General features: G+C 35.7%; 2 protein-coding genes across 3 annotated transcripts; both read right to left on the bottom strand.

Moving 5' to 3' along the window:
- Positions 1 to 1581: 1581 nt before the first annotated feature.
- On the bottom strand, positions 1582 to 7454 carry LOC132189636 (putative cyclic nucleotide-gated ion channel 14). Its single transcript, XM_059604386.2, has 8 exons — positions 7346 to 7454; positions 7062 to 7225; positions 6386 to 6962; positions 5089 to 5301; positions 4696 to 4997; positions 3845 to 3956; positions 2998 to 3234; positions 1582 to 2551 (listed from the first exon to the last, which is right to left on the bottom strand). Exons 2-8 carry the CDS (start codon positions 7079 to 7081, stop codon positions 1814 to 1816), a joined length of 2199 nt encoding a protein of 732 aa, XP_059460369.2. The 5' UTR covers positions 7082 to 7225; positions 7346 to 7454; the 3' UTR covers positions 1582 to 1813.
- Positions 7455 to 16755: 9301 nt separating this feature from the next.
- Positions 16756 to 23704, bottom strand: RSZ22 (serine/arginine-rich 22). Of its 2 annotated transcripts, none has more exons than XM_059604017.2 (7): positions 23572 to 23704; positions 22564 to 22662; positions 21069 to 21157; positions 19266 to 19488; positions 18966 to 19079; positions 17780 to 18344; positions 16756 to 17279 (listed from the first exon to the last, which is right to left on the bottom strand). In XM_059604017.2, exons 2-6 carry the CDS (start codon positions 22650 to 22652, stop codon positions 18308 to 18310), a joined length of 552 nt encoding a protein of 183 aa, XP_059460000.1. In that variant the 5' UTR covers positions 22653 to 22662; positions 23572 to 23704; the 3' UTR covers positions 16756 to 17279; positions 17780 to 18307. The 2 variants fall into 2 exon arrangements, with proteins under 2 accessions (XP_059460000.1, XP_059460002.1); XM_059604019.2 differs by having other exon boundaries at positions 18966 to 19070; positions 23572 to 23698.
- Between the last annotated feature and the right edge of the window lie 307 nt (positions 23705 to 24011).

Below are 24011 nucleotides of genomic sequence, written 5' to 3'. Positions count from 1 at the left end.
ACCAACGCCTAATAATGTCGTTTTGACAAAACGACACTATTTAAGGCGTCATTAATTGCCCTACTTTTTGTAGTGATATCTCAGGTAGATCATATAGAGTTGAACTATGACATGATTATTATGTTACAACATGTACTATATCTATATTGCACTCATTATCATATGATGAATTGTGGCCCCCATATTGTTGTATGTAATTTATAAACAACTGAGTTCATCATATAATGACATGTACATCATGTGCATTATACTCAGTAAGTCATTGAACTTACTCTTATATCTTTTTCCAAGCGGAAGATTGGAGCCCACTTATACATCCACAACTAATTAGTATGTTTTCAAATGACTCCAAAGATTATGATGTTTACTTTATTGGCTATACCTATGTAGTTGTTATTGTAAACTTACATAGTAGTAGGAGGCTGGCTCATTGGAAAAGTCGGTAATATTTGTAGTTATTGAGACCGTTGACTCATATATCCGTTGCGTGGTCATGGCTTGTTCCATGAATATGTAGATGACAATGTTGATGTAGGTTCAGAGGCAATTAATGAGGATGTAGCCATGTATTTGGGCTACTATGATGACTAAGGACGAGATGCACTTGTTGTCTTTTGGTAGGACTAGTTGTTAGTCCATTATTTTGTAGAGCATTTATATATATGCTTAGACAGATGATATTTTGTATATGACTCGTGTTATATGTGACACTTTTGTATAGCCATTATTTTGTATGTAAACTTTATTCACCTAGATTTACATGTTAGCTTTGATGTAATATATTATGTCTAATGTTATTTAGTTTTCACCGTAATGATATGGACTTTGATGAATCATAGTTATGATGCATATATTACTATAAGATTTGTATATTATGTCAATTAGGTTAATGCATGGGTTCATGGCATAATGAGGTATCGCCATGCCACTGTGACAATTCGCTTCACTCAGAATATGTTTTCTAAAACAAAAAAAAAAAATAGTCATGTTTAATTAAGCGAGTCGTCACAACTATGGCTGGAACAGGCCAACTGTTGGCCTTAAATGGGCTACATGGCCAAACATATGCCTTGTTCAGCATTTTTTTATTTTTTTCAACCAATTCTCTCTGTGTTTTTTTTTTTTTTTTTTTTTTCAATTTCCTTTTTTTAGTGTGTTTTTATCGACGGAAATTTTTTTCTTCTTCTTCTTCTTTTTTTTCTCTCTCTCTCTCTCTCTCTTGTCCACAAAGTCAAATTGAGGAGACTTTGAGAACATTTCGATGCATATTTAGTTGAATGCGGCAACAGGCAAAAGGCTCGGCAACAATTGGTGCATTGGGGATTCTAGAACATGGGCTAAGTAGAGAAATGACAGAAATAGAGAAGCAAAACAGAAAAATAAGGAAATTCATGGGAACATTTGGATCGAACACAAATAGAGAAGCAAATCAGAAAAATAAGGAAATTCACGGGACCATTTGGATCCAACACTAACGTTAGCCAAATGGCTTTGATATAATATAGAATCTCACTTTTCTTAAAAGTTAAAGTTAATAAGAATATGTAAATTTAATCATTTAATCAATACTTTAATGGATATCAATATTCAGCCAACAACTCAATGCAAGTTTTACACCACCACAAATAGATGCCTTTGGCTGTAAATTGAGCTAAACTAAGGGAAGATCCTACTTTCAACAAGACATGCTGAACATAAGTACAGGCTAATGGTATCATACATTTTTGAAACAGCTAATGATGTTTTTGAATTTTTGGTATCCTTTTTCACCATTGGAAATGACATATGATGTAATTTTGGAAGAGTTGAAGAACTATTCATCTTCTGGCTCCATTGAGAAGTCTGGTTCTTCAGGCTTCTGCAATTTAGGCAATTGAACATCCTTGACTTTCTGAGCTCCTCTCCTTGTGTTTGCAGCAAACCTTGAAGCCAGCATTGTGACACCCAAGTTCTGTTTTGCTTGCGAGGCGGCGTATGAAGATGCAGCAGGATGCTCCTCCTCATCTTGTTCAGTTTCATCAGCTACATGCCCATCAACACTATATGAGAATGACTCTCTCATGCCAAGGTTCTTTGCCAGAGTCCTCTTCTTGTATCGACGCCAAGCAACCTGAATGAAGCAGGCAGCCCATGTCCTCCAATGGTAAGAGTAAAAGCGGAAAGTGTGCTGTAGCTTTTTACTATGGAGACGTCTAAACTGATTGGCAACAAATTTGAGATCTTCTGCTCGCAGTGCAAAGGCTTCCACTTCAACAAGGGCCTTAACTGTTCTTGTAGATGAAGGCAAGTTAAGAGAAGATTTTGGAAGCAAGGCCCATGCAAGCAGCTCTTCCCCACAAAAATCACCAGGGCTCAAAGTAATTGAATTGAAGAAACCTGTCCGGCCTCCATTTGTAGTTGAGCTCTCTAACCTCCCTCGGATGATAAAAAGCATTTCTGTCACGGGGTCTCCTTCACGAACAATGTAGGTGCCCTGAGTGCTTAAGGATGACACCAACCGCTCACAAATGGCATCAAGTAGCTGACTGTCCATCTGTGAGAAAAAGGGTACCTGCAATTGGGGAAAAGAGAAAATTTGAGACTACTGCTTCAATTTGATTGATGGCTTTTGATGCTAAGCAATAGCCTTTCTACTCAAGATGTGAATGCGTTATTTTGGAAGGGAAAGATATGCCAATAATGCAAGGGAATTAGCAACATATCAGCAGGAAAAAACAGGCATGCTAACTAGACCAACTGCTCAAATGCAATATAAATAACTCCATTGCTTATTCTTGTCAGTGTAAGCAGTTAAAAAGTCCAGTGCATGGAAGTTTATATTACAACTAGGCCATATTAGGAGTAACAACATATATATATATATATATATATATATATATATATATATATATATATATATATATCTGTGTGTGTGTGTGTGTGTGTTGTCAAATATGGAACATGTCTTGACAAATCATGTAGCACGAATAAGATCGTCCAGAGAGATCTAGAACTTACACGTAGAAGAAGGTCCAAGCATAGGTGGCGTTGGATATCTCTACGGAGATCTGTAGGTAAAGCTCTTAAGATTGACTCTTCGGCAACACCTCGAGTTGCAAGCCACTTGTACTGAACAAATCGTCGGACACGTTCTCGAAGATCTTGAGGAAGTTGGCGATGTTTCATCCACTCCTCAGTGTCTCGTCGCTTGAGCCTCCACTCCTCTAGTCTCACAGTGAGAGATTGCAGATAGGTCTACACCAAATAGAATGTCTGGAAGATTGGCTATGGAATAAACATTTCCCAATGCATATCATATGACATCTACAAGGATTGATGTTGATTTATTGCAACACAAGGGACCTAATGACTGTCACTTTTAATAGGCAAAACTAATATGCATAGTGAGATGTTCAAGACTAGCAATCAAATGGATTTCCAACACCCGCACCCTATATGATTACATATGAAAATGGTCTCATGCACTTGTCATTGTCTCCAACCTCTATGAATATCCCAAGACATCTCCAAGAATTGCTTTGCACAGAGGTGCTGAAAAGGCTCATGCAGATGTGTACTTGTCAAGAAACTTAAACAGATATCTTTCCTTCTATAAAGATATCCAGCCAATGTAAGCAGAAGACATAAGAAGGAAAAGGTTCTGAAACTTCAAAGAATCAATCAGAATGAAAATAAAGGCATTGGCAAAATAAAAATCTTGTTCTTTAGGATCTATTCAATCATTTTCAAGTTCAACCGCTAGAACAACAGAATTTAATTGCATCATGGAATAATTAATTTGGATTATAAATATAGCCATGTTCTGTAATGAAGTTAAATGCAGAAAATAACGGTGTAATAGTACCTGCATGTTTCCAATCAAATGGGCAAACAAAACTAGACCCAATATAGAAATGAGGATGGCAAAAGAAGTTTCCCCAATAAACGTGCTTGTGGTTAAATTCTGGCCGTAGCTACTGAAAGGGAAAGAAAAGAGATACATCAAAATCTGAATAAACAAGCCATTTAAAGGACCTATTTTGATTAGCCATTCGAATAAAGCAGGGAAAATTTCCACAACACATGATAAGCTGGTAATATTATGCGCCAATGTAGATTTTTCAAGCATTTAATTATGACAAAATGCAATATTCTGTTCTAGATACAGTACACTTTTAGAAAAAGTCCACGAGTTGTTCAAACAAAGCCATGAATCAGAATATTTGATGCAGGAATCTTTTAGTTTACTGAAGACTTGTGACAAATCAATTGGAAAGGAAGAAGAAAGATGAAATTAAAAGAAGGGTAGAAAAGAAACAGAAATCTTTAGGTGGGTTTCCGAGTCTGTAATAGAATTTGGATTTGTACAAAGTTCCAAATCAGGATTTCACCTCCATTGAAGATATCTAGTTCTGTCATCATTAAGAATGGCATTATTGTTTGATGATTTCCTTTTGTTTTGGGAGGTCTCCTCGGAGCCAATTAGTCTAGCAGGTTACCTAAAATTCTGCTGAAGCAATCTGTTTTTTCATACCTCCAATACAATAAGTTCAGAATGTTGTGACAAGAGAAATTTATATCATTATGTACCTATAATTTGATTTTTGGGTGTAGGACACTATAATATAAGATGAAATGAAGACCATATACTTAAATGTAAGGAATCATAGATATACACTACAACTGCAAACACAGATGATGAGAAAACACTAATACCTCAAGTTCTGTAAACCAAACCATAGACAATAGAGATACTTCTCTATAAATTCAGAGGAGACAACATTATTTGTCACTGCATTTTGAAATATGCCATAATTGAAGCTGATAGTGTTATCTGGATTGCAGTTATTAAACACAATAGTAGTGTTTGCCCATTTCACACGATCGCTTTTGTTCAAAGAATCACAACCCAAGTAAGTAAGGACACATTTTACAGGGCTAGTTTCATTTCTGCATTCTGATCTCAAGCATGTCGCGTGTCGTTCAATGGACAACAGATACCATGAGGCTCCTAAGACCTGCAAAAACAGAAGTCAAACAGTTGCAGAAATACTCTAAAAAGAAATAGGAAGCTAGGTTGTGAAATATAGGTGAAGAAAAGTTGCATACATGACTAGCTAACATGTATAGTAGGAGATTATATGCAGCCCCAGCCCAAGCTGTTTGTGTGACTACACCAGTGGCTTTGATAATCTGAGAACTTAGTGGGAAAATGAGATATAGTCTGGGAAAATATTGGAGGAGAACTATCAGTACAAGAGCATTGTCAGTATGATCAGCCTGTGAGTTTTTAATTGCTGGGAGAATAAACCATATCACCATCTGCCAAGAGCAAGACATAAGCTGAAGTTAGTTTTGCTTCAGTTTCAGGACTTATAAATTTGCAGGAATTAGGGATATCTCTCTATGATACATGGTTATTGTGTAAACTTCATTCCTTATAGGATTGCCACTATGCATCTGGCATTAAGACTCCATGGCAAACCTTGAGCAGTGAATAAAATGATTAGCACCCCCTCCCCACTTCTTTTATTCTAAAATAGGCTAATGTTGAGAAATAGTAGGAAAAGGGAAGAAAAACTGGAATCTTAAAACAGCTACTTCAACCCCAATCATTTGCATAATGCTGAAAGTTTTGATTTCTATTAGTAGAGAGATGTCATAATTCGCTCTTACAAATACTATTTGGAAGGCCCAGAAACCGACTAGTCCAAGTCATTCAAGGAAATTGGGGAACTACTGAGAGCCTAACTACCAACGAGCTCTTGAAAGGTCGCCTTTCTTAGGACGGCCGACGGTCCACAGTCGAAGGGAAGGGCCTAAGGGGCTGCTGACCCACAATTGAAGCTTAGGAGGCCCGATGGCCTGCCAACCAAATAGCTAGCAAGGATCCGAGTGCATTCTCACCAAAGTATAACTCTCGACAGTTAATTTCCTACTCCGTCAGCTCAGCCAACGACCTGCTCACGTTATGCACTCCCCTATCAAACTCGGGGAAGAAATCTCCACGTCTACTAGTGGGAATTTCTAAAATCCTAGGAAGAAAGGCGAGCAACGAAGACCTCTAAAGAGAGCAGGAGGGTATTCATTCAGGTATGCCTAATCAACCCTACTATTGCTCCGCCAAATTTTCCTCATACCTCACTAGACTGACTTGAGCGTCAGAGTAGTCTCACCGGATCTACCCCCGGCGAACCTTCTAACCTCCTTCTTTTCTTGAAGATCCCCCTTCTAGTGAGCAGCCTGCTGTCACTCTACTAACACTATCTGTAGGTCAGTAACCAAATTCTAAATAAAAAATGAATAACAGATCGGTTTTTTTTTTTTTTCATCTATTATCTTTGAACCACTACAAAACCATAGAACCCAATTGCACATAAATCAAAGTCAAACCAATAGGCAGTACCTGAGGAAGGGGCAGTGCAGCCATGAGATCTATGAAGAATTCTGATCTTAAATACCTCCTTGTAATCATCTTCGGATCCATGACAAGCTCACCCCTCCCAAAAACTCTTGAACTTGGCGACACATAAGCTGTACGGAACTTTATGACCATATTCAACATATAAAACATATCGGCAATTGTCCGAAAACATGTTATCACGATTCCCAGATTCAAATCAGTTGTCATACACGAGGAACCATCACTGATGTTTAACACCTCCGGTAGGTAGAAAAAAAGTGGATCAACAAAGAGCGCGACCAAGCAAAAGAACATGAAAATCCTGTTCCACTGAAGGAAAATGTCACTTCCAGGATCAAGAATTCCCTTCTGCCATAGCTTATGATTCTCTGGGAAAGCCTTCAATCTCCCAAACGTGGAAGTTTTACTAGTACTCTGTTTTCCATCACCAATACCACCGCCTTCTGGTTTCAACAAAGGCGCGGCTACCTTGTATGCCGGCAAAGGCTTTTCTACGTGTTTCTGGGTGTCGTTTCTCTCCCAGGGAAATTTCGGATTTTGTTTTTCATCATTGTAAAACCTATGAATTTGAAATCCCACCAAGCAAATCACAACAAGAGCGAAAACGGGAATAAAAAGTACAAAAAAAAAACAGAGTATATTGTAGAGATCGAATTACCTCACTTTCTTAAACTCCATGCTTGTAGCCTGTTTGGTCACATACGTAAACTAAAACGGAAAGCTTACGAAGACCTGAGTTTTACTGGAACAACATGTTCTGAGTATCCCATTTCTTCTTCGAACAAACAGATCTCAATTGAATCTTCGGAAACAGAGGCCGAACTGCACAAAAAAAAAAGATTTCTTTTTTCGAAAATATATACAAATCCAATGAAAAGTTGTAGAGAGAGAGAGAGAGAGAGCAGAGTTGATCTCAAACTAGGCGTTAACGATATGGCCTACATTTGTATGTGGATCAAAGGTTGACTTTCATGAAAGCCCACAAAGAAAACCAACAGTAAAAGCATGGAAACACAGCTCAGACAGTCAGATACTGTTATTTTATTGCGTATAATCCATTAAGAAAAGCATTGGATTTTGAGAGAGAAGACGTGGACGCATGAATAAATGTGTACGAGTTGAAGAGTGTCCCAAGCGAAAGAGAAGGGGAGGGAGCGGAAACCCATGTAAGAGATTTTGCTTTTTATAGCAGATTTTATGGCTTTTCCTTAACAATTTCATGTGGGAATCCTCTGTTTTTTCTCTCTTTCCGGAGATTCCTTAAGAAGGCACGATCCCTTTCTTGCAACAGACTCCGGATCACACTTTGAAGGACCCACTCCTACAGCGTAGGTGACATGGTTTACGGGTTCTGACTTTTTTTTTTTTGTTGTTTTCTTTTGGGATGTTCTTGCCGGCAGGGGAGAAAAGGATTGGAATCGTTGACGGTTTCCATGAGTTTGTCCACAAATTTATTTTATTGTCATATTCGCCACAGTAAAAGAATTTTATTCTAATATACACCCCCAATTAGATCTCTTCTCTTGTCATGTCTCTCCCCTCGTGCAACATTTCCACCCTTTTTCGCATAAAGACTTCTTACAAAAAATTGCATGTCACGGTGAAATTATTTTTACTTGGACTTCAAAGAGGGAAAATTAGTAAGAAAAAAATAATTGTAGAGATCGATTTATTAAATTACTCCATTTAAGGTTTAAAATGGATGAAATCACTTCTTAATGTATACTTTGTTATCATATCGCTTCTTTGTACACTTGTCCTTCGTCTTCCTTTTACTACTAGTAGGAGTGTAGTCGCGTGCGTAGGTGCGTTGCGATCCACGCCCTCCGCCAATGCATAGAAAAGGTGGTGGGATGACCCCACCCCCTCCTCTATCGGCAGGTGGGCCGACCCACCTATCCACGAAGAGGGCATAGGTGCTCCACCCATGCACATTGGTGGGTGGCCATCCTACCACCTCACTATCAATGGGAGGCAACCCTGCCACCCCGCTTATATATATATATATATATATATATATATATATATATATATTATTTTTTCAATTTTTTCATTTTGTTTTTGTTTTTTGTTTTTAGCTACGTGTCAAATTAAAGCAGCATTTTTGTATACTTGAAACTATTATTATTATTTTTCCAAGCAATACAAAGGGAAATGAGTTAGCGTGTAGGATCTTTGCTGCTACTAATTCATATGGAAAATACAGGCAATGTGCTAGCACAGAAGTTTTCAAACAAGTGTACTATGGAATTTGCACATCTATGTACTTTATAAGGAGTCCAAATTGGGAAGGAGATGAGCTATTGTTGAATGTCAAAAACGACGGGAGAAACATGTCATTCCAAGATGAGGTTTGAATGACTCATAGTAAGAATAACAACTAAGGAGTCAATAGTATAACGCTCCCAAAACTAGCCTTGGCCAGTCTAGTAGGGTTCTTAGCAATTACTCTAGCTTAACCAACTGGTGGCTAAATAGGAAACCGCCCATCTAAGCATCATCAGAGTTAATGCATAAAAATGTGAAATAAATCCAAGAAGTCTATTAATCCTTACAAGGACAAGTATAATCCTCAATACAAAGACACAAAGCAAATAACAATAACTTAAGCCAACATGATAAGTGTGAAGATCTTTCTTAAGTAAAGTCTGTAGTGACAATCGTGCCACCCTTAGGTCCTAGAAACAGACTTTCCACAAGAGTAATAACCGTGTAAGTCTGGCAACTTAGTAAGTAAACCTCACAATTGGGTATGACATGAGCCCGTTATCATTAAATAGAAATAAACGTGCAATTTTGTTAAACATTTGAAAGAGGTGTAGTCTTTGTTAATACATCGTAAAAGTATTCTTTGGTTAATAAAAGGTGGTGTACTTCCGGCGATAATTGCCTAAGTGTTTTAATGCAGAAAACTAATGTTTTATAGGTCATAACTATCATATATGGTCTACTTGAGATATTACCTATTCTCAGCAGGGTCGGCTCTGTCTCGAGGGACCTATAATACAATATCGTTGCCCCGACCATTGTACACTATCGTCCATAACATTAGCAGCCCAATCGAGTCTGACCTTGGGTGGCCCAAACTACAAATGATGTACGTTATATAGTGATCTATCCGTTAAGGCTGTGCCGGTCACGAAATTACCATTGAAAAGTGGTGTACTTCCGGCAATAATTGCCTAAGTGTTTTAATGCAGAAAACTAATGTTTTATAGGTCATGACTATCATATATGGTCTACCTGAGATATTACTCATTCTCAGCAGGGTCGGCGCTGTCTCGAGAGACCTATAATACAATATCGTTGCCCCGACCATTGTACACTATCGTCCATAAGATTAGCAGCCCAATCGAGTCTGACCTTGGGTGGCCCACACTACTAATGATGTACGTTATGTAGTGATATACCCGTTAAGGCTATGCCGGTCACGAAATTACCGTTGAATCCAAGGCCCATATATTACATCCACAAACAGTTGACCATAGAATTAAGTTTATATATTAAGCCCATGGCCATTATACCGCACGTACCGGTGTACCATATCATACTGTAATACCCCGATAAAAACCCATGTTTTAAAATATTAATGACTCACTACGAAAATGGTTAATGATTTCAAAAAACATAGTTTTAAAACAAAAAAGACCTAAAACCCTTATGAGTAGCCCATCTTCTAGAAGTTCCAAGCCAAATCTAGAAAACTCCACTCTCTGACCGAACATTCGCTAGGGACCACACGAACATTCGCCCTTAACTTAAGTACGAATGTTCGCTAGGGGACCACTCGAACGTTCGTTGACCAATCTTTGATCTAGTGGGCAATAACCCTGAACATACGTCTGAACCCTTTTATTCAACATGTAATAGTACTCGAACGTTTGCCCAATAGTACCCGAACGTTCGCTGATACCATGAAAAGTAGTTTTAACCCATTCCCCACTTTTTCTGAGCAAGGTACGCCCCAAGCTCCTATATAAACCATGCCTTCGACCCTCAGCCTCCCATAACCTCAAAGAAATCCTAATCCTAGTGTGAGAAGTGACTTGGAGAGAGAGAAGGAAGAAATCTTAATGTTCTTGCCACCTTCTAAGGTAATCTCCTTACCCATTCCATGGTCTTTTTATTGTCGTTACTAATATTTCATGTTTAAAGAAGTTTTGACAAGCCTTCACGCCTATTTCTTTACAAGAGCCAAGTACGTTTTGAAAGAGTTCTTAAACCCTTCTTTCATTGCTTTGAGTTGCATGATAACATAATATGTACTTTGCATGTGTCTACTTAGTAGCCTAGGATGAGATATATAAACCATTAGATTGGATAGAAGCCTCAAAACACAATTTGGAGCTTTAGGCCTAGACACCTAACTCACTGGCCGAACATTTGCTCTCGAGGCTGAGCGTTCGACCGGGAGGCAAGGCATCCACCCCTTGGCTCCAAATCTACAATATTAGGGTCTAGCAACCCTTTTTGTTCGATAGGACTTAGTACCATACTCGTAGGATTACTCTAGTACTACGCATAACGAAGTGTCGTATTTTGTTATAGCAAAGATTTGTGATGTCGGAGGATTCAAACGAGTGCGCGAGGTAAGTAAACACTTACGAAAACTTTCCTTAAAAACGTGCAATAGTTCAGCTAACTGAGTACGCATATGATATGAGCATGTCTATATTTTTGTAATAACTTGGTAACTATTTTAATAACTGATTGATAAGATACATTGTATGACATGGTATACTGATACGTGTGGTATAATAGCCTTGGGTTTACTATATAGACTTGATTCTATGGTCAAATGTGTGTGTGGTTATATGGGCCTTTGATCCAATGTTTGTTTCGTGACTAGCGCAACCTTAACGGGCGATCACTACAGGATGTACATCATTAGTAGTGTGGGCCACCTGGCCCACCTAAGGTCAAACTCAATCTGGCTACTAGTGCTATAGATGGCAGCGTACAATATCCGAGGCACCGATATTGTATTACAAGTCCCTCGGGACAGCGCCAACCCTACTAAGAAGGGGTAATATTTCGGGTAGATCATATGATAGTTATGAACTGTAAAGGATTAGCTTTCTACATTAAAATACTTAGGCGATTACCGTAAGGAGTGCACCATCTTTTATCAACCAAACAATATTTCTAAGATGTATTAACGAATACAACATCTCTTTTAAATGTTTACCAAAACTGCACGTTCATTTCTACTTAATAATAATGGGCTCAGGTCATACTCTATCGTGGGGTTTACTTACTAAGTCGTTAGACTTACGCGGTTATTACTCTTATAGGAAGCCTGTTTATAGAACACAAGAGTGGTACGGTTGCCACTACATACTTTGCTTAAGAAAGATCTTCATGATGTTATCAGGTTTGCTTATATTATTGTTAATTGCTCTGTGTCTTTAATTTGAGGATTATACTTGTAGCCATAATGATTAATAGACTTCTCAAATTTATTTCACCTTCCTATGCATTAATTTTGATGATGCTTAGAGGAGCGGTTCCCCAATTAGCCACCAGTTGATTAAACATGCATACATTTGTATGTTATTGAAACAAATAGGTTTGAACATGTTGAAAACTAAAATTATTTATCTCTATTAGTTACATAGATTGAGAGTTTTCAATTACCTTAGGAAGAGAATGAGGGTGGTGGTAGAGGAGCATAGGTGTCAAACGACTATGAAATGAAGTGACAACATAAACAACATATACACTAATATCTAATATAAATTATGGAATGACTCATCTCCCTTTCAAGTGAAATGAGAAGGGTTAGGGTGGTTTGGGATTCAGTTGAGAGAGAGCATGGATTGATGTTATAGGTAGGTGAGTGTAATTGAAATAGAAAAGAATTTGATTGAAAATGAATGAAAGTGGGAGGAAAAGGGTCAATTTAAAATATATAGGTACCTCAAGGGTGTCAACAGATGAATTGGAAACTGTAAAATAGTAATAAAATTTGCCTTAAATACACATGAAATGTATGACATAATTTACCTTCAAAATGTCAAAACTCATAAAGAAAATTAAAGGACAAGGAAAACGATCGATATACATATAAAGAAGATACTTGCTTCTTTCTAGGAAAGAAAAGCAAACTTTAATCGCATGTATATTCTACTAAAGATTCTCTCATCATCGGATGGGAAGCAACATCAAACATTAAATGCTACCTCTAAATTCTGGTCTTTATTTTATATATATAATGTTCACCCACTTATTGCAAATGCGACGGATTCAAGGATGTTAGAAAATTACACCAGGTCCATTGTACCAACCTTCCAATATATATATATATATATATATATATGGTTTAGAAATGAGAAGTAGAAATGGAGACCCAGTCGTCCCCAAAAAATTATAGAAATGAGAATAAAAACATTATATTTTTCATCATTACAAACACACAGAAACAAAATAACTGTCCCTAAGAGATAGCTCAATCAGTTAAGAATCACGCTGTATGAAGCGGAAATCAGTACTTCCAATCCTCTCTTCCCCTCTTATGTAAACATGTCAAAAAAAATATAAAATAAAATAAAATATACAAAATAACTCTCACTATTCCAAAAAAAAAAAAACAAAAAAATAAAAAAATAAAAACAAAAACAAAAAAAGGCAAGACAATAGAAGTGACCTCTTTTTATGTTATTAATGGAAATTGACTTTTATGAAGACAGACTTTTTTCATGTAAATTTCAAGAGGGCAACATAATGGCATAGGTGGTGATGATCTATTGAACACACAAAAAATGGGTGCTGACGCAGAGCCAACATATAGATTGCTCACTATTTTTCATATTGTCACTCAAAGCATAATAGAGAGATTTTATTAAAGATTGCACTCCAATTTGACTAAGACCACCTTCCTTCACAAACACACTATACATACATATTACATAGATTTTGACTTCTTTGGCTTCATATATATGGCAGAGAGATATTGAAAGTCCTTGCAACAATATCAGAGGATACTACCAAGAAAGTTAATGTTTGGCAAAAAACGAATTAGGAATCCTTTAAGAGAACTGCTATTTGTCATTCTGCTATCCTTCTTTCATTTACATATTTACTAATGTGAATCCCACGAATCCAATGATTTATTTTTAAAAATCACTTCTAAATCCCTAGAGGTCGTCCTATGTACATAGCGGCAAGCAAATTAAATGTTAGAATTTTGACAAACAATTCGTCCTCAAATACATAAATTTTAGTTAAAAGAATAGAGGAAGAAGCTAATGAAGAGAGACCATATCTTGATTTAAAGAATCTTAAAAGAATCTATTGGAGTGGAATTTGTGGCTCTTGATAGTTATACTTTAAAGAATATGGTGTTTTAGAGAATCTGATGCTCTTATGTCCTAGTATTGCAAAAGTTAATATCATGAAAAATTAATTTGAATATTCTTTTAATGCCAAGGTTTCTCTCATTCTAAAGGTTAAGGCTGGAAAGACGGGGGGTTAATAACCTCCCACTAACTGCTAAGTCCCCTAACTGCTAACCGCCTTAAAAAGTGGTTAGGAAAAATCGCTAACCGCTTAAGCAGTTAACGGTTAGTGAGTTTTTAAAAACGGTTAACCGTCTTTTATATATATATGAAACGACGTCATTTTGGTGTTTTAATATACAAAAATGTATAAACTCTATAAACGACGTCATATGTAGTAGCGTATTACCCTAAAAATGATGTCGTCTTTTTTTTAAAAAAAAAATATATATATATATATATATATATATATATTTTTTTTTTTTCCATTAAAAAGCGGTTAGCGGTTAACCACTAACTGCCTAGGCAATTAGTGGATGCGGTTAATGAAATCCACTAACCGCCTATGCTGTTAGTGTTAGCAGTTTTAGCTAATAACCACTAACCGTAACCGCTTTTTCTCCTACAAAACGTGATTCATTGCCATCCCCCTTATATGAAATGGGCATAGTGTAACAATGTCTTTTGTTATGTTTCTCTAAGGGTCCGTTTGAAAAAAAAAAAAAAAAACCTTTCAATTTTAAGCTGTTTTAAAAGTGCATCTTGACATTTAAAATGTTTGAAAAAAAAATATATATATAAGGAACACTTTTTAGACTTTTTTGCTCTAAAAAAAATCCAAAACTGTGTTTTAAGAAAGCTTGAAAATGAGATTTTTTTTAAAAAAGGTCTCTCAAGCTTTTTCTAAAGACAAAAACTCTGTTTCTCAATGCAATTTCAAACACACTCTTAAGTCTCTCATTGCCATCTCAACCCTATATAACATGGTTCTTCATAGCATTTGGTGCATGAAAATTGATTTTTTTTAGTTAAGAAACCACACCACAAAGGCTTTAGAATAACGATAAGAGAATGAGGGATGATGTATAGCATCACTCTAAATACTTACATATAATTACATACAATTCTTTTGCGATTCACAATTCAAATCCCTCAATTCTTTGAGTTTTCTTTCTTTGCAACCCTCTATATCTACTTGTATCTTTGCGTCGATAAATGGGTTGATATTGACATATTGTTCTCTTCTTGAACCCAATTTGTGCACCATGTTTGCAATCCACTCACCAGGCAACTGTTTGTAATTGAACGGCAATTTAAGAAAACAATTTAAAAAAAAAAAAGGATTGAAAAATAATATTTTAAAAATAGAATGAAGAGAAACAACATCGTTCAATGCATATGGTTTTTTATTTTTTATTTTTTTTTGGGTTAAATGTTATTAATGAGAATGGAAGGGTAACATATCTTTATGGTAAAAATACCCTTCTATTTTTTTTAACAAAATATATATAAATTTTTTTTTTGTTTTTTTTCCTAAATTGTTTCTTTTTCCTTTTTATTTATTTATAAATTGTAATTTTTTTTTTTCGTTTTCTGAAACAAAAAAAAAAATAAATACCGTTTTTTAGCTTTGCTTTTCAGAAAATTTTCATTTTTTTCTTAAATTTTAGCTTCCTTTTTTTTTTCCTGAATTTTGTCCCTTTTTTTTTTTTTTTTTCTCGAAGTTTTTACTTGTTTCATTTTTTTAAAGAGTTAATGTTTTATACCGCATACTTTTGTCATTGAAAAATGCTGGATTTCATTATCTTACGTCATCTCTATACAAGAGATGCAAATTCAGCATTGAATGAATAAGACATACATATATAAGTCACAAAAATTCAATAGTAAATTTACAGAAGACATAAATAAGAGATGTGTACATCAGTCACTTTTGTCATGAAAGAGGAACACTGAGGTCCAATTGATTGAGAGAAACATGGCAACCAAGAAGGAAATAAATTGAGTTTCCCAACTATGTTTAGTTAGTTCATGTTTGGTTTTTTGTAATTAGGTCATGTTTGGTTGGAGTCTTATCCAAAACCCTCAATCCAAGGCCTACTGATTTCAATATTTGAATATAAGCTCGTCCTATTAGGATTGAAACGGGTCCATCCAACACCCTTCCAACTATGAGATTCTTAATTAAGCTTTATTTTAAAAGAGGGCTTTGTGTTTGGGTTTTTATAATGCTATATGTACACAATATATATTAAATAAGTCTTCATTGACTTTTAATTAAATGGTGGCTCTAAAAGCAACCTATAATTGTGAGAAAATAAATGTAAAGTGGAAGAGTAGCATTTTGCATACAAGGCACAAAAAACAACGTACTCTTCTAAAATCGACCACTTAGAGCATTCTCAATGGGAGAGCCAAATGTTACTTTTATCTAAAATAGCTCTTCAAATGTTTAAAAAATCTCCTACATTAGATTAGCCAAAAGAAAATATAAAATAGATATTTGATTAAAAAAAGCTAAAAAAAAAAAAAAAAAACAGCTGAATGTAACAATACTTTTCAAGAAAGCTATGTTATTTTTCATTGTTTCTCACCTGTTGTTTTTTTTTTTTTTTTCCCTCATATGTTCTCTTTTTTCCAAAATTTTTTTTACTTATAATAATATATATTTTAATAGAATAAATAAAAATATAGCTAATTAGATGCAGAGACATTTAAAAATGACTTAACTAAACTAAATAAAAATGAGTTTTAAAGAGCCATGTTACATAAAAATATAACTCCTCCATTGAGAATACTCTTAGGTTTATAGGTTATTAACACACGAAATCATCAAAGATTAGTCTAAATTCAAATTAATTCCTTCAAAATTCTCAACAAATTACAACTATCGTAGGAATTTCATGGGTAACGTCCGTTCTTGGTGCCTCTATTAGGATTTCTATATTACTATCAAAATAGAAAGAAGCAAGAAATAATTCAATATTAAAGAATTAACTTCTGTTGACGGTGGTTTTTTAACATTAAACTTTCTCGTATAACATCTAAGACATGCAAACATAAAATAATTCGATAGACTTCAAATAACTACGCATCACATTAAGATGAAATTTCCAGTAAATTTGGTACAGGCGACGAATTGTTGGAATGTCCCCAATTCTCTCGTGCCTCTAAAGCATCGAATCAAAAAACAATCAAATATTCAAAAAAACGAAAACCACTATCAATAGAAAGAAGGCTGGTAGCAGAGGGTGACAAATCTCCCCCAAAAATCTACAATTTCGGCGTCGTAGGAAAAAAATAATGTCTGGCGGTGGGAGGCTAAACAAAATACCTTCCTATGACGGAGTGCTTCACTGCTTATAGTCGTAATGCATGAAGAGCAATAATCCCATTATACGAGAACTTACTTGTTAACAATGCAGTGAGAAGCAGAAAAATCAATCCAGTGCCGAAGGAAGATTAACCAGACCAACTACAGAAGCCACTTTAGCACTAAAAGCCAAACCAAAAGAGGCCAAATTGCCACAGATCCTCTCAAATTGGAGGAGTTCTTGATTTTCTAGCAACATCATAGAAGTAGCTGAGGCCACCACAAACTTTAGCCAAGGTCACCAAACCACAGCACGACGAACAACCAATGACCCAATAGATATTAAGGAGAGAAAAACAAAGACGAGAGAAGGAAATTAAAGCAGGCACATAATAGAATAGTATAAAAGAAACTTTGAACACTAATGTCAAAGCAATTCCCGCACCCAAATGAAGGTAAAAGTAAGATTCTTTTTGCTAGAGGTGTATGCTACTCCATTGGAATGCCATGCCAAGAGTAAGATTGTTCCCAACTTTTAATCACCATTTGCAACCCAATGTGATTGCAAGATTCGAAATTAATTACCCTCGCAAAATTAAAATCTTACATCCAAGACCACTTTTTAAACAAATCATAAAGATGCCTTCCCATGGATCATCATACACCTAGAAGTTTTTGTGAAATCCAACTTTTTTTTTTTTCAAAAAAAAAAAAAAAAAAAAAAACCTCTTCTTGTTCAAAGATAAACCCCAAAAGCCCCAACTTCTGTAGAACAGATACCAATACCTGCCAGAAGTGTTTGACGCAGCTCCTCAATCCTCTTAAGTTAAATAAAAGAAATCCACAAGAGAAGGGAGGCGCATCACAACTGGAGAGATTCAATCAAATAGAAGCATCTATAGAAGTAGAAGTAGCAGGCTGGGACCCACAACCATTCAAAATTGAAGATCCCAAAGCCGGGCAATGAACTACGAAATCCAGGGGAGTGCAGAAGCACATCAACAATGAAGCAGGACCAGATGACACCTCAACACCAAAAAAGAAGAAAAAAGCATAGATTTTTAGCAACACTCTCATTGAATGGTCTTTAATAGATTCATAATGCTCAAGATATTCTCCTATAACGAAACAACATATTCTGCATAGAAAGAAAAAAATCCAACTCTAAATTAAAGAAAGAAAGGAACTTATCCAAACCCAAGAGTAGAAGCTGAGGGCGTCGCCCGATTTAAACAGTCATATTGAAGTCCAAGCACACTAATTAACAACCATTCCCAGTATCCTCGTAACACCGCAAGGTGACCAAGTCTGCATTCAGCTCCTGCTTCGGCGTCGATCCCTTAGACCATTTCTGCATAAAAATTGAGCAAAAACGAAGGTTCAATATAATTAATGAAACAAATTGAACTTTAAATTGACAAAACGTGCACTTTTCTGGGTGTGATAGTAAGCATGCATGTGAGAGTGGTCCAACTATTTAGTAGTTGAATAATCCATAGCTATTGCCAAAAGAGCAATAGTGCATGGGGTCAAGTTAAGCTCAGGAGGTCGAGTTTGATGCTCCTGTCCAGCAACCAAATTGAAGACAATGAACTGTTACAATTGTGTGAATAAGGAAATAAGGAATAAGGGAAAGAGTGAGCTCCTAAGTTTTACAAATTGACAGGAAAAAGTAGCAAAAACACAAATTCAGGGATGCTAACTGTCTATAGACACAAACACACATCGAAAGCAAATAAATAGTTAAGGGATGTGAACTGTCTAAACACACTGGTGCACACACACATATGCACTCACCACAAGACAAGACAACATATGCAAATAGTGAAGAGGGACTATCCAGTATGGTGACATCATGTCCAGCCATTTATTCCTAGGCTGTTAAACAAGGGCTAGCAACCTTCCCACAAGAGGGCTCCTCCTATCATTTAACTAAAGAAAAGCTTTTTAAGACCTGGCAAAGCAACCTCACCCATTAGCATATGGCAATTCCTCACGTGCACGATATGGTGGTGACCTACTGTAGCTGCGTCCACGAGGTGTCAAACTACGGCGTCTAGGGGAACGTCCACGGGGACTGTAACTCCTACACAGGAACAGATTGTGTCAAAAGGCATCGGACTGATAGCACATTTATACAAACCTAAATTGGAAAAGACCCTCATATCCGCCCATTTGCAGTTAAAGCAATCATATCAAATATTGATGCTAATAACAAACTTAAATCGCAACCATTATATTCTAAAAAGAAGACTATCCGACATTAGCTTACCTTCGACCATAACTTGGGCTCCTCCGATATCGAGGGGGAGTGCGACTGCGACGTCTTCCTGAACCGACACGCAGACGGCATTCACGAGCAAAATGACCAGGCTCACCACACTCATAACACTTCAAATCAGAGCCTCCAGAGCGACCACGACCCCCTCCTCCACGACCACCACCCCCACCACCTCTAGAGTTGTGAGAAAGCTCAACTCTCCAGCCATTCTTGCCTGTTCAAAACAAAAAATTAATAATGGCAGAAGATCTGTAAACTAGGTATAGTGCTTCTATGAATAGTAAAGAATACTTTGAACAAAATGCAAATAATTTGAACTCCCTGAAAAGAGGCAGCACCAAACACAAGTAGAAAAAGCAAAGTAAATTGAAGCAAACTCAGACATGCGTAGCGAAAAGCATTTTACAGAAAGGGATAGAATCATCCCCTGTCAATCAACATTCTCAGACTTCTGCCAAATTCAGCGTTCAATAAATACTGAACTGGTGAGCCTGCCCAACAATAAATTCAAAGTATATATATGTATATAGTGAAATGAGAAATGCATCAGGAATAGAAAGCACTTCTAATAACGCATGAAAACTTAAAATGTGGTGACATTCCTTCTACAAAATTAGTCATAATAAAGTTAGCATTAAATTGGTTCACAAATTTCTATTTTCAGTAGATTAAATAATTTGGGTAAGAGGCAAATACTTCCAAATGATCTTTTCACAAGGTTTATAGAGCATACTTCAGTTTACTAGGGCACAGATTAGTCTACCAACGAGAAACCACACTTCCCATAAGTTGAACTTAGTTGCAAACTCTCACACAAGAAAAGTGCCTTTGCAACAGATGTTTAACTTGGTCACCAACACTCTCCAAGCGCTGTTGAATTCCTCTGCCGCATAATTATCACTCTTTACAACCAAGAGAATCATCAATTTGATAACAAGTTAAAGAAGGCCAATACAGCATGCCGTCTCGCACATAAAATTTGTAGTGGCATATTAGAAGAAAAAGAGCATCTTCACACTCAGAGCTCCAATCACAAATATAAAATTTGTGGCAGAGAATTAGAAGAAAAAGAGCATCTTCACACTCAGAGCCTCCAATCACAAATAACAAAATTAAACGTGTTGGGACAAATAAAGACCAAACAAACAAAAATATATCAGCCAAAAAGCAGGCAAGTAATTCACCATCACTTTTAAACAATTTTTTTCCAGACAAACAGTTTGTCACAGATATGGACAGGTATAGTTAAGAAAGTTGAAAGTCTCCATGTCTGACAAGTATTGGACACAGATATGGCTCAAACATGGCCAATACATGTTCACGAATTTAAACATTAAATTTTAACATCAGATATCTTGAGACATGGCTGAGATACTGCTAGAATATGGCTGTGACACAGCCATATACATAATTTATACTATACTGCATGAGTATTAGTTTTAGATGATATTTTAGAACCTTTTGGCATTGTTATTATCGACTAAATAAAAACATAATATGATATCTACTAAAAAGGATATTTATTGATAATTAGCATCTAAAAAGAGGAAAAAAGGGATCTTCTATCTGAAGAAATGCCTTGAGAAAGGGGAGATGTTTTAACAAAAATGGATATTTATTAATGATTAACATCAACCAACATTATCATATCCTAATTATTTAAAAATCGCTGCATCGCCGTATCCATATCAAATTGCCTTGTCCGGTGTCAGTAAAAGTGCTTCTTAGGGAAGAAAGTTAAAAACAAATTCAGTACAAGTATTACAAAAACTAAACAAATCATTCCAGACATACCATCTAACTCACGGATGGCATCATCTGCATCCCTACGGTCCTCAAAGTCAATAAAGGCATAACCTGGTGGTCTCCGTGCAACCCATACACTGAACAGGAAATCAGTAATTAAAAAATAAAATTAGAACAATCAATGGTCATAAGAGTAACTTCATAAACAACTTAAAATTTTGATCAATTGTTAAAAACCTCCCAGAACTCAAAAGGCTCGCATGACACTACAGGTAACATGATTCCCAAAACATATAACCTCTTACTCATACAAGGCTGATTTTACACCCCATTAGACATTCTAGAACTTCTTTATGCTAGTAACACTCAAAATTGTTTAAAATTTAAGCATTTGTCTTACCATACTATGAAATTAGGTGAACAAGTCTAAAAATCAACCAAAATAAATTACAAATTGGCACCAGTATTATCCATGCCAAAAAGAAATGGCATGCATAAAACAAAAGGTTTCTGAAACTCAATTCAAGTGGTTATTGAAGTTCCTAACCAAGAAAAAGTAGCAATATATCGAACCAACCAATTGACAGAACAATGAAAGTTGCTAGAAATATTGTAAGTACATATTCTTTGAGGAAAGGCCATCCAATGGTGACTTGAGTGTTAACAAGCACACACAGCTGACAGTAAAATTTTCCAAAAGGCTTGGATTGGGAAAAGTTATCTTTCTAAAATTTACATTTACAACTTATGAGCACAAATACCTTTCTTTATTAAAATGGCTATCTTCTTTCTTGAATCACTGTCACATTACATCTAAGCATAATGAAGGCAACAACAACAAACTATAATCTTAAGATTGATACTCAATATTCTAATTTGAAAAGAGAAATTATAGTATTAGAAAAAACAAGTTGATTACTTTAACTTTAGTAGCAAAGGCCATTTCATGGCTAAACATTAAAATGGGCCCGACAATAGCACAGCTAAATTAACTTACCTGATGATATTATCCCATAATATTTGATAAGAGTATTTCATTTTTAACTCGAGGTAAAAGCATGCACAAATAAGCACATAAATGAAAGAGAAATGCTAGGGTATCTTCCCCATATTTGGCTCATCTCATCTTACAAATCAACCATTAGATTTGTAGACTTATGTGAACTACACATAAGTCAATGATAAACCACACAAATCCAATAGTTGATCTATTGAATTTGAGGAGAATATGAGCCAAATACAGGGACCTTATTGACCCCCAGCATTTCTCTAAATGAAATGATTCCATCCATCAGCTTGCAAAGCTGTATGGAGAAATGAATTACAAAGTATGCAATAGACAAAAAAAACTTCCGAGAGATCAGCAGCATTAATAAAGAAATCTTCAAAAGTTAACAAGAGTAAGTAATCACTACTGAAATTTCCAATGTTTATAAAATAATAATAATAATAATAATAACAATAATTTTTTTTTTTTTTTTTGATAAGTATAATAATAATAACAATAATAAATAAAGTAAAAGTGACTTTGAAATTATACTACCTTTCTATAACTCCAAAAACACGAAATTCATCTTCAAGATCCCGCTCAGTAACTCGTGGATCCAAGTTTCCAACATATATGCGAGTCATTTTCCCAAAACTGCCACAAAGAAAGGGAGTTAATCATATTAATTTGTGATTTACCCACACAATGTAATCCAAAAGTAGATGTGTTAAAACAATTTCCACCAGCTAGAACGAAAAATCTAGCCTACAAAAGCCATCTTTAAAATTGGTGATTCATGTTTTACGCTGTAAAAAAGGGGATAAACACAGAAAGCATTAAGCTGCAAAATAAGACTGCATGAAACGGTGTAAGAACTTAAAATGCACCTACATACGCTACTCCATTGAGCCCAAATGAAGGAATAATAGCAAAGCACAACTAGCCTCAAATCTTTATTAAAATCATAAAAGAAAGCATATCCTATCACGGATACAGAAATTTGCTTCATAGACCCATGAAAAGTTGGGATACACAAAATGGTTTGAAAATCACAATTACATAACACCAATACACTAAAATTAAAATCTAGTTACACGAACACCACTTATACAAACACACACTTCGTAAATCTAACATGGTTAACCTACATTTTTCATACCCATAAAATAATACGGTAAATATTAAAGAGAACCCAATAAAAGCAATTGAAAAATTCTTACTTATCAAAAAACCCAACTTCTTTATGATTGTGCAATAAAATTAAAGAATGTTTCCATCAACGCAAAACGAGTGCGAGGTAAAAATTAAAGCTCTATCATTCATTGTATTTGGGGTTTCCAAAGGCAGCAATTTTTCCAATACTTTCTCTGGTTTGAAGGAAACTTGTTCCAAACCCTTCCTGAAATAATTTTTCTTCCCGAAACAAAAATTATCGTTCGAAATCAATCGTAAACGAAGACGAAAAACAAACAAGAAGCATAAATAGAGAAATAATTGTAACTAAACCAGAAGAAAATACGATGGAAATGGTGTAATTTAAGATTCACAGAGAGAGATCTGAACCTGAAGCAAATCCGCAGAAAAGAGAAACCCTAGCACCTCTCGTACAATTCCCCTTTTCTCGCTGCGCTTCAGTTCCAATTGGTGAACTGCTAGGTTTTTTGATTTTATAGTGGTGAAATTAGTATCCGAGCCCCTGTAAAGTTTAGAATTTGGTATTTGCCCCCGAAACGACCAACGACAGCTAGAATTGCGCAAATTGATCTTTAGGCCAGAAAAGATAAACAGCAAGACGTTTGTGACTGGACACCCAGGTGAGTTGTAAGGACTGTAAAAAGCTTTTGGGTGCGGCCCCCTTAAATGAATGGTTAAATTTACTATTCCTCTAAAGTTTTTAGTATTTTTCAATTTGATGAGATTATTAACAATATATCTCATAATATTTCAAAAAAAATTAATTCAAACTCTCCGTTACTAATTTTCATCTAATTTGACAGAAATCA

Source organism: Corylus avellana, chromosome 9 (genome assembly GCF_965113065.1).
Source record: "Corylus avellana chromosome 9, dhCorAvel1.hap1.2, whole genome shotgun sequence".
NCBI classification, from domain to species: domain Eukaryota; kingdom Viridiplantae; phylum Streptophyta; class Magnoliopsida; order Fagales; family Betulaceae; genus Corylus; species Corylus avellana.
This window is presented reverse-complemented; position numbering and strand designations above follow the sequence as displayed.

Excerpts from the sequence above, each read along its gene's own strand:
- LOC132189636 (XM_059604386.2), bottom strand. The coding sequence starts at position 7,081 with ATGGAGTTTAAGAAAGTGAG. Across the intron at positions 4,998-5,088 it reads TATACATGTTAGCTAGTCAT|GTCTTAGGAGCCTCATGGTA; the intron begins GTATGCAACTTT and ends CTGTTTTTGCAG. Across the intron at positions 2,552-2,997 it reads GCTTGGACCTTCTTCTACGT|GTACCCTTTTTCTCACAGAT; the intron begins GTAAGTTCTAGA and ends CCCCAATTGCAG.
- RSZ22 (XM_059604017.2), bottom strand. The coding sequence starts at position 22,652 with ATGACTCGCATATATGTTGGAAACTTGGATCCACGAGTTACTGAGCGG. Across the intron at positions 19,080-19,265 it reads AGCCCAAGTTATGGTCGAAG|GAGTTACAGTCCCCGTGGAC; the intron begins GTAAGCTAATGT and ends GTTCCTGTGTAG. Across the intron at positions 18,345-18,965 it reads GAATTGCCATATGCTAATGG|AAATGGTCTAAGGGATCGAC; the intron begins GTGAGGTTGCTT and ends ATTTTTATGCAG.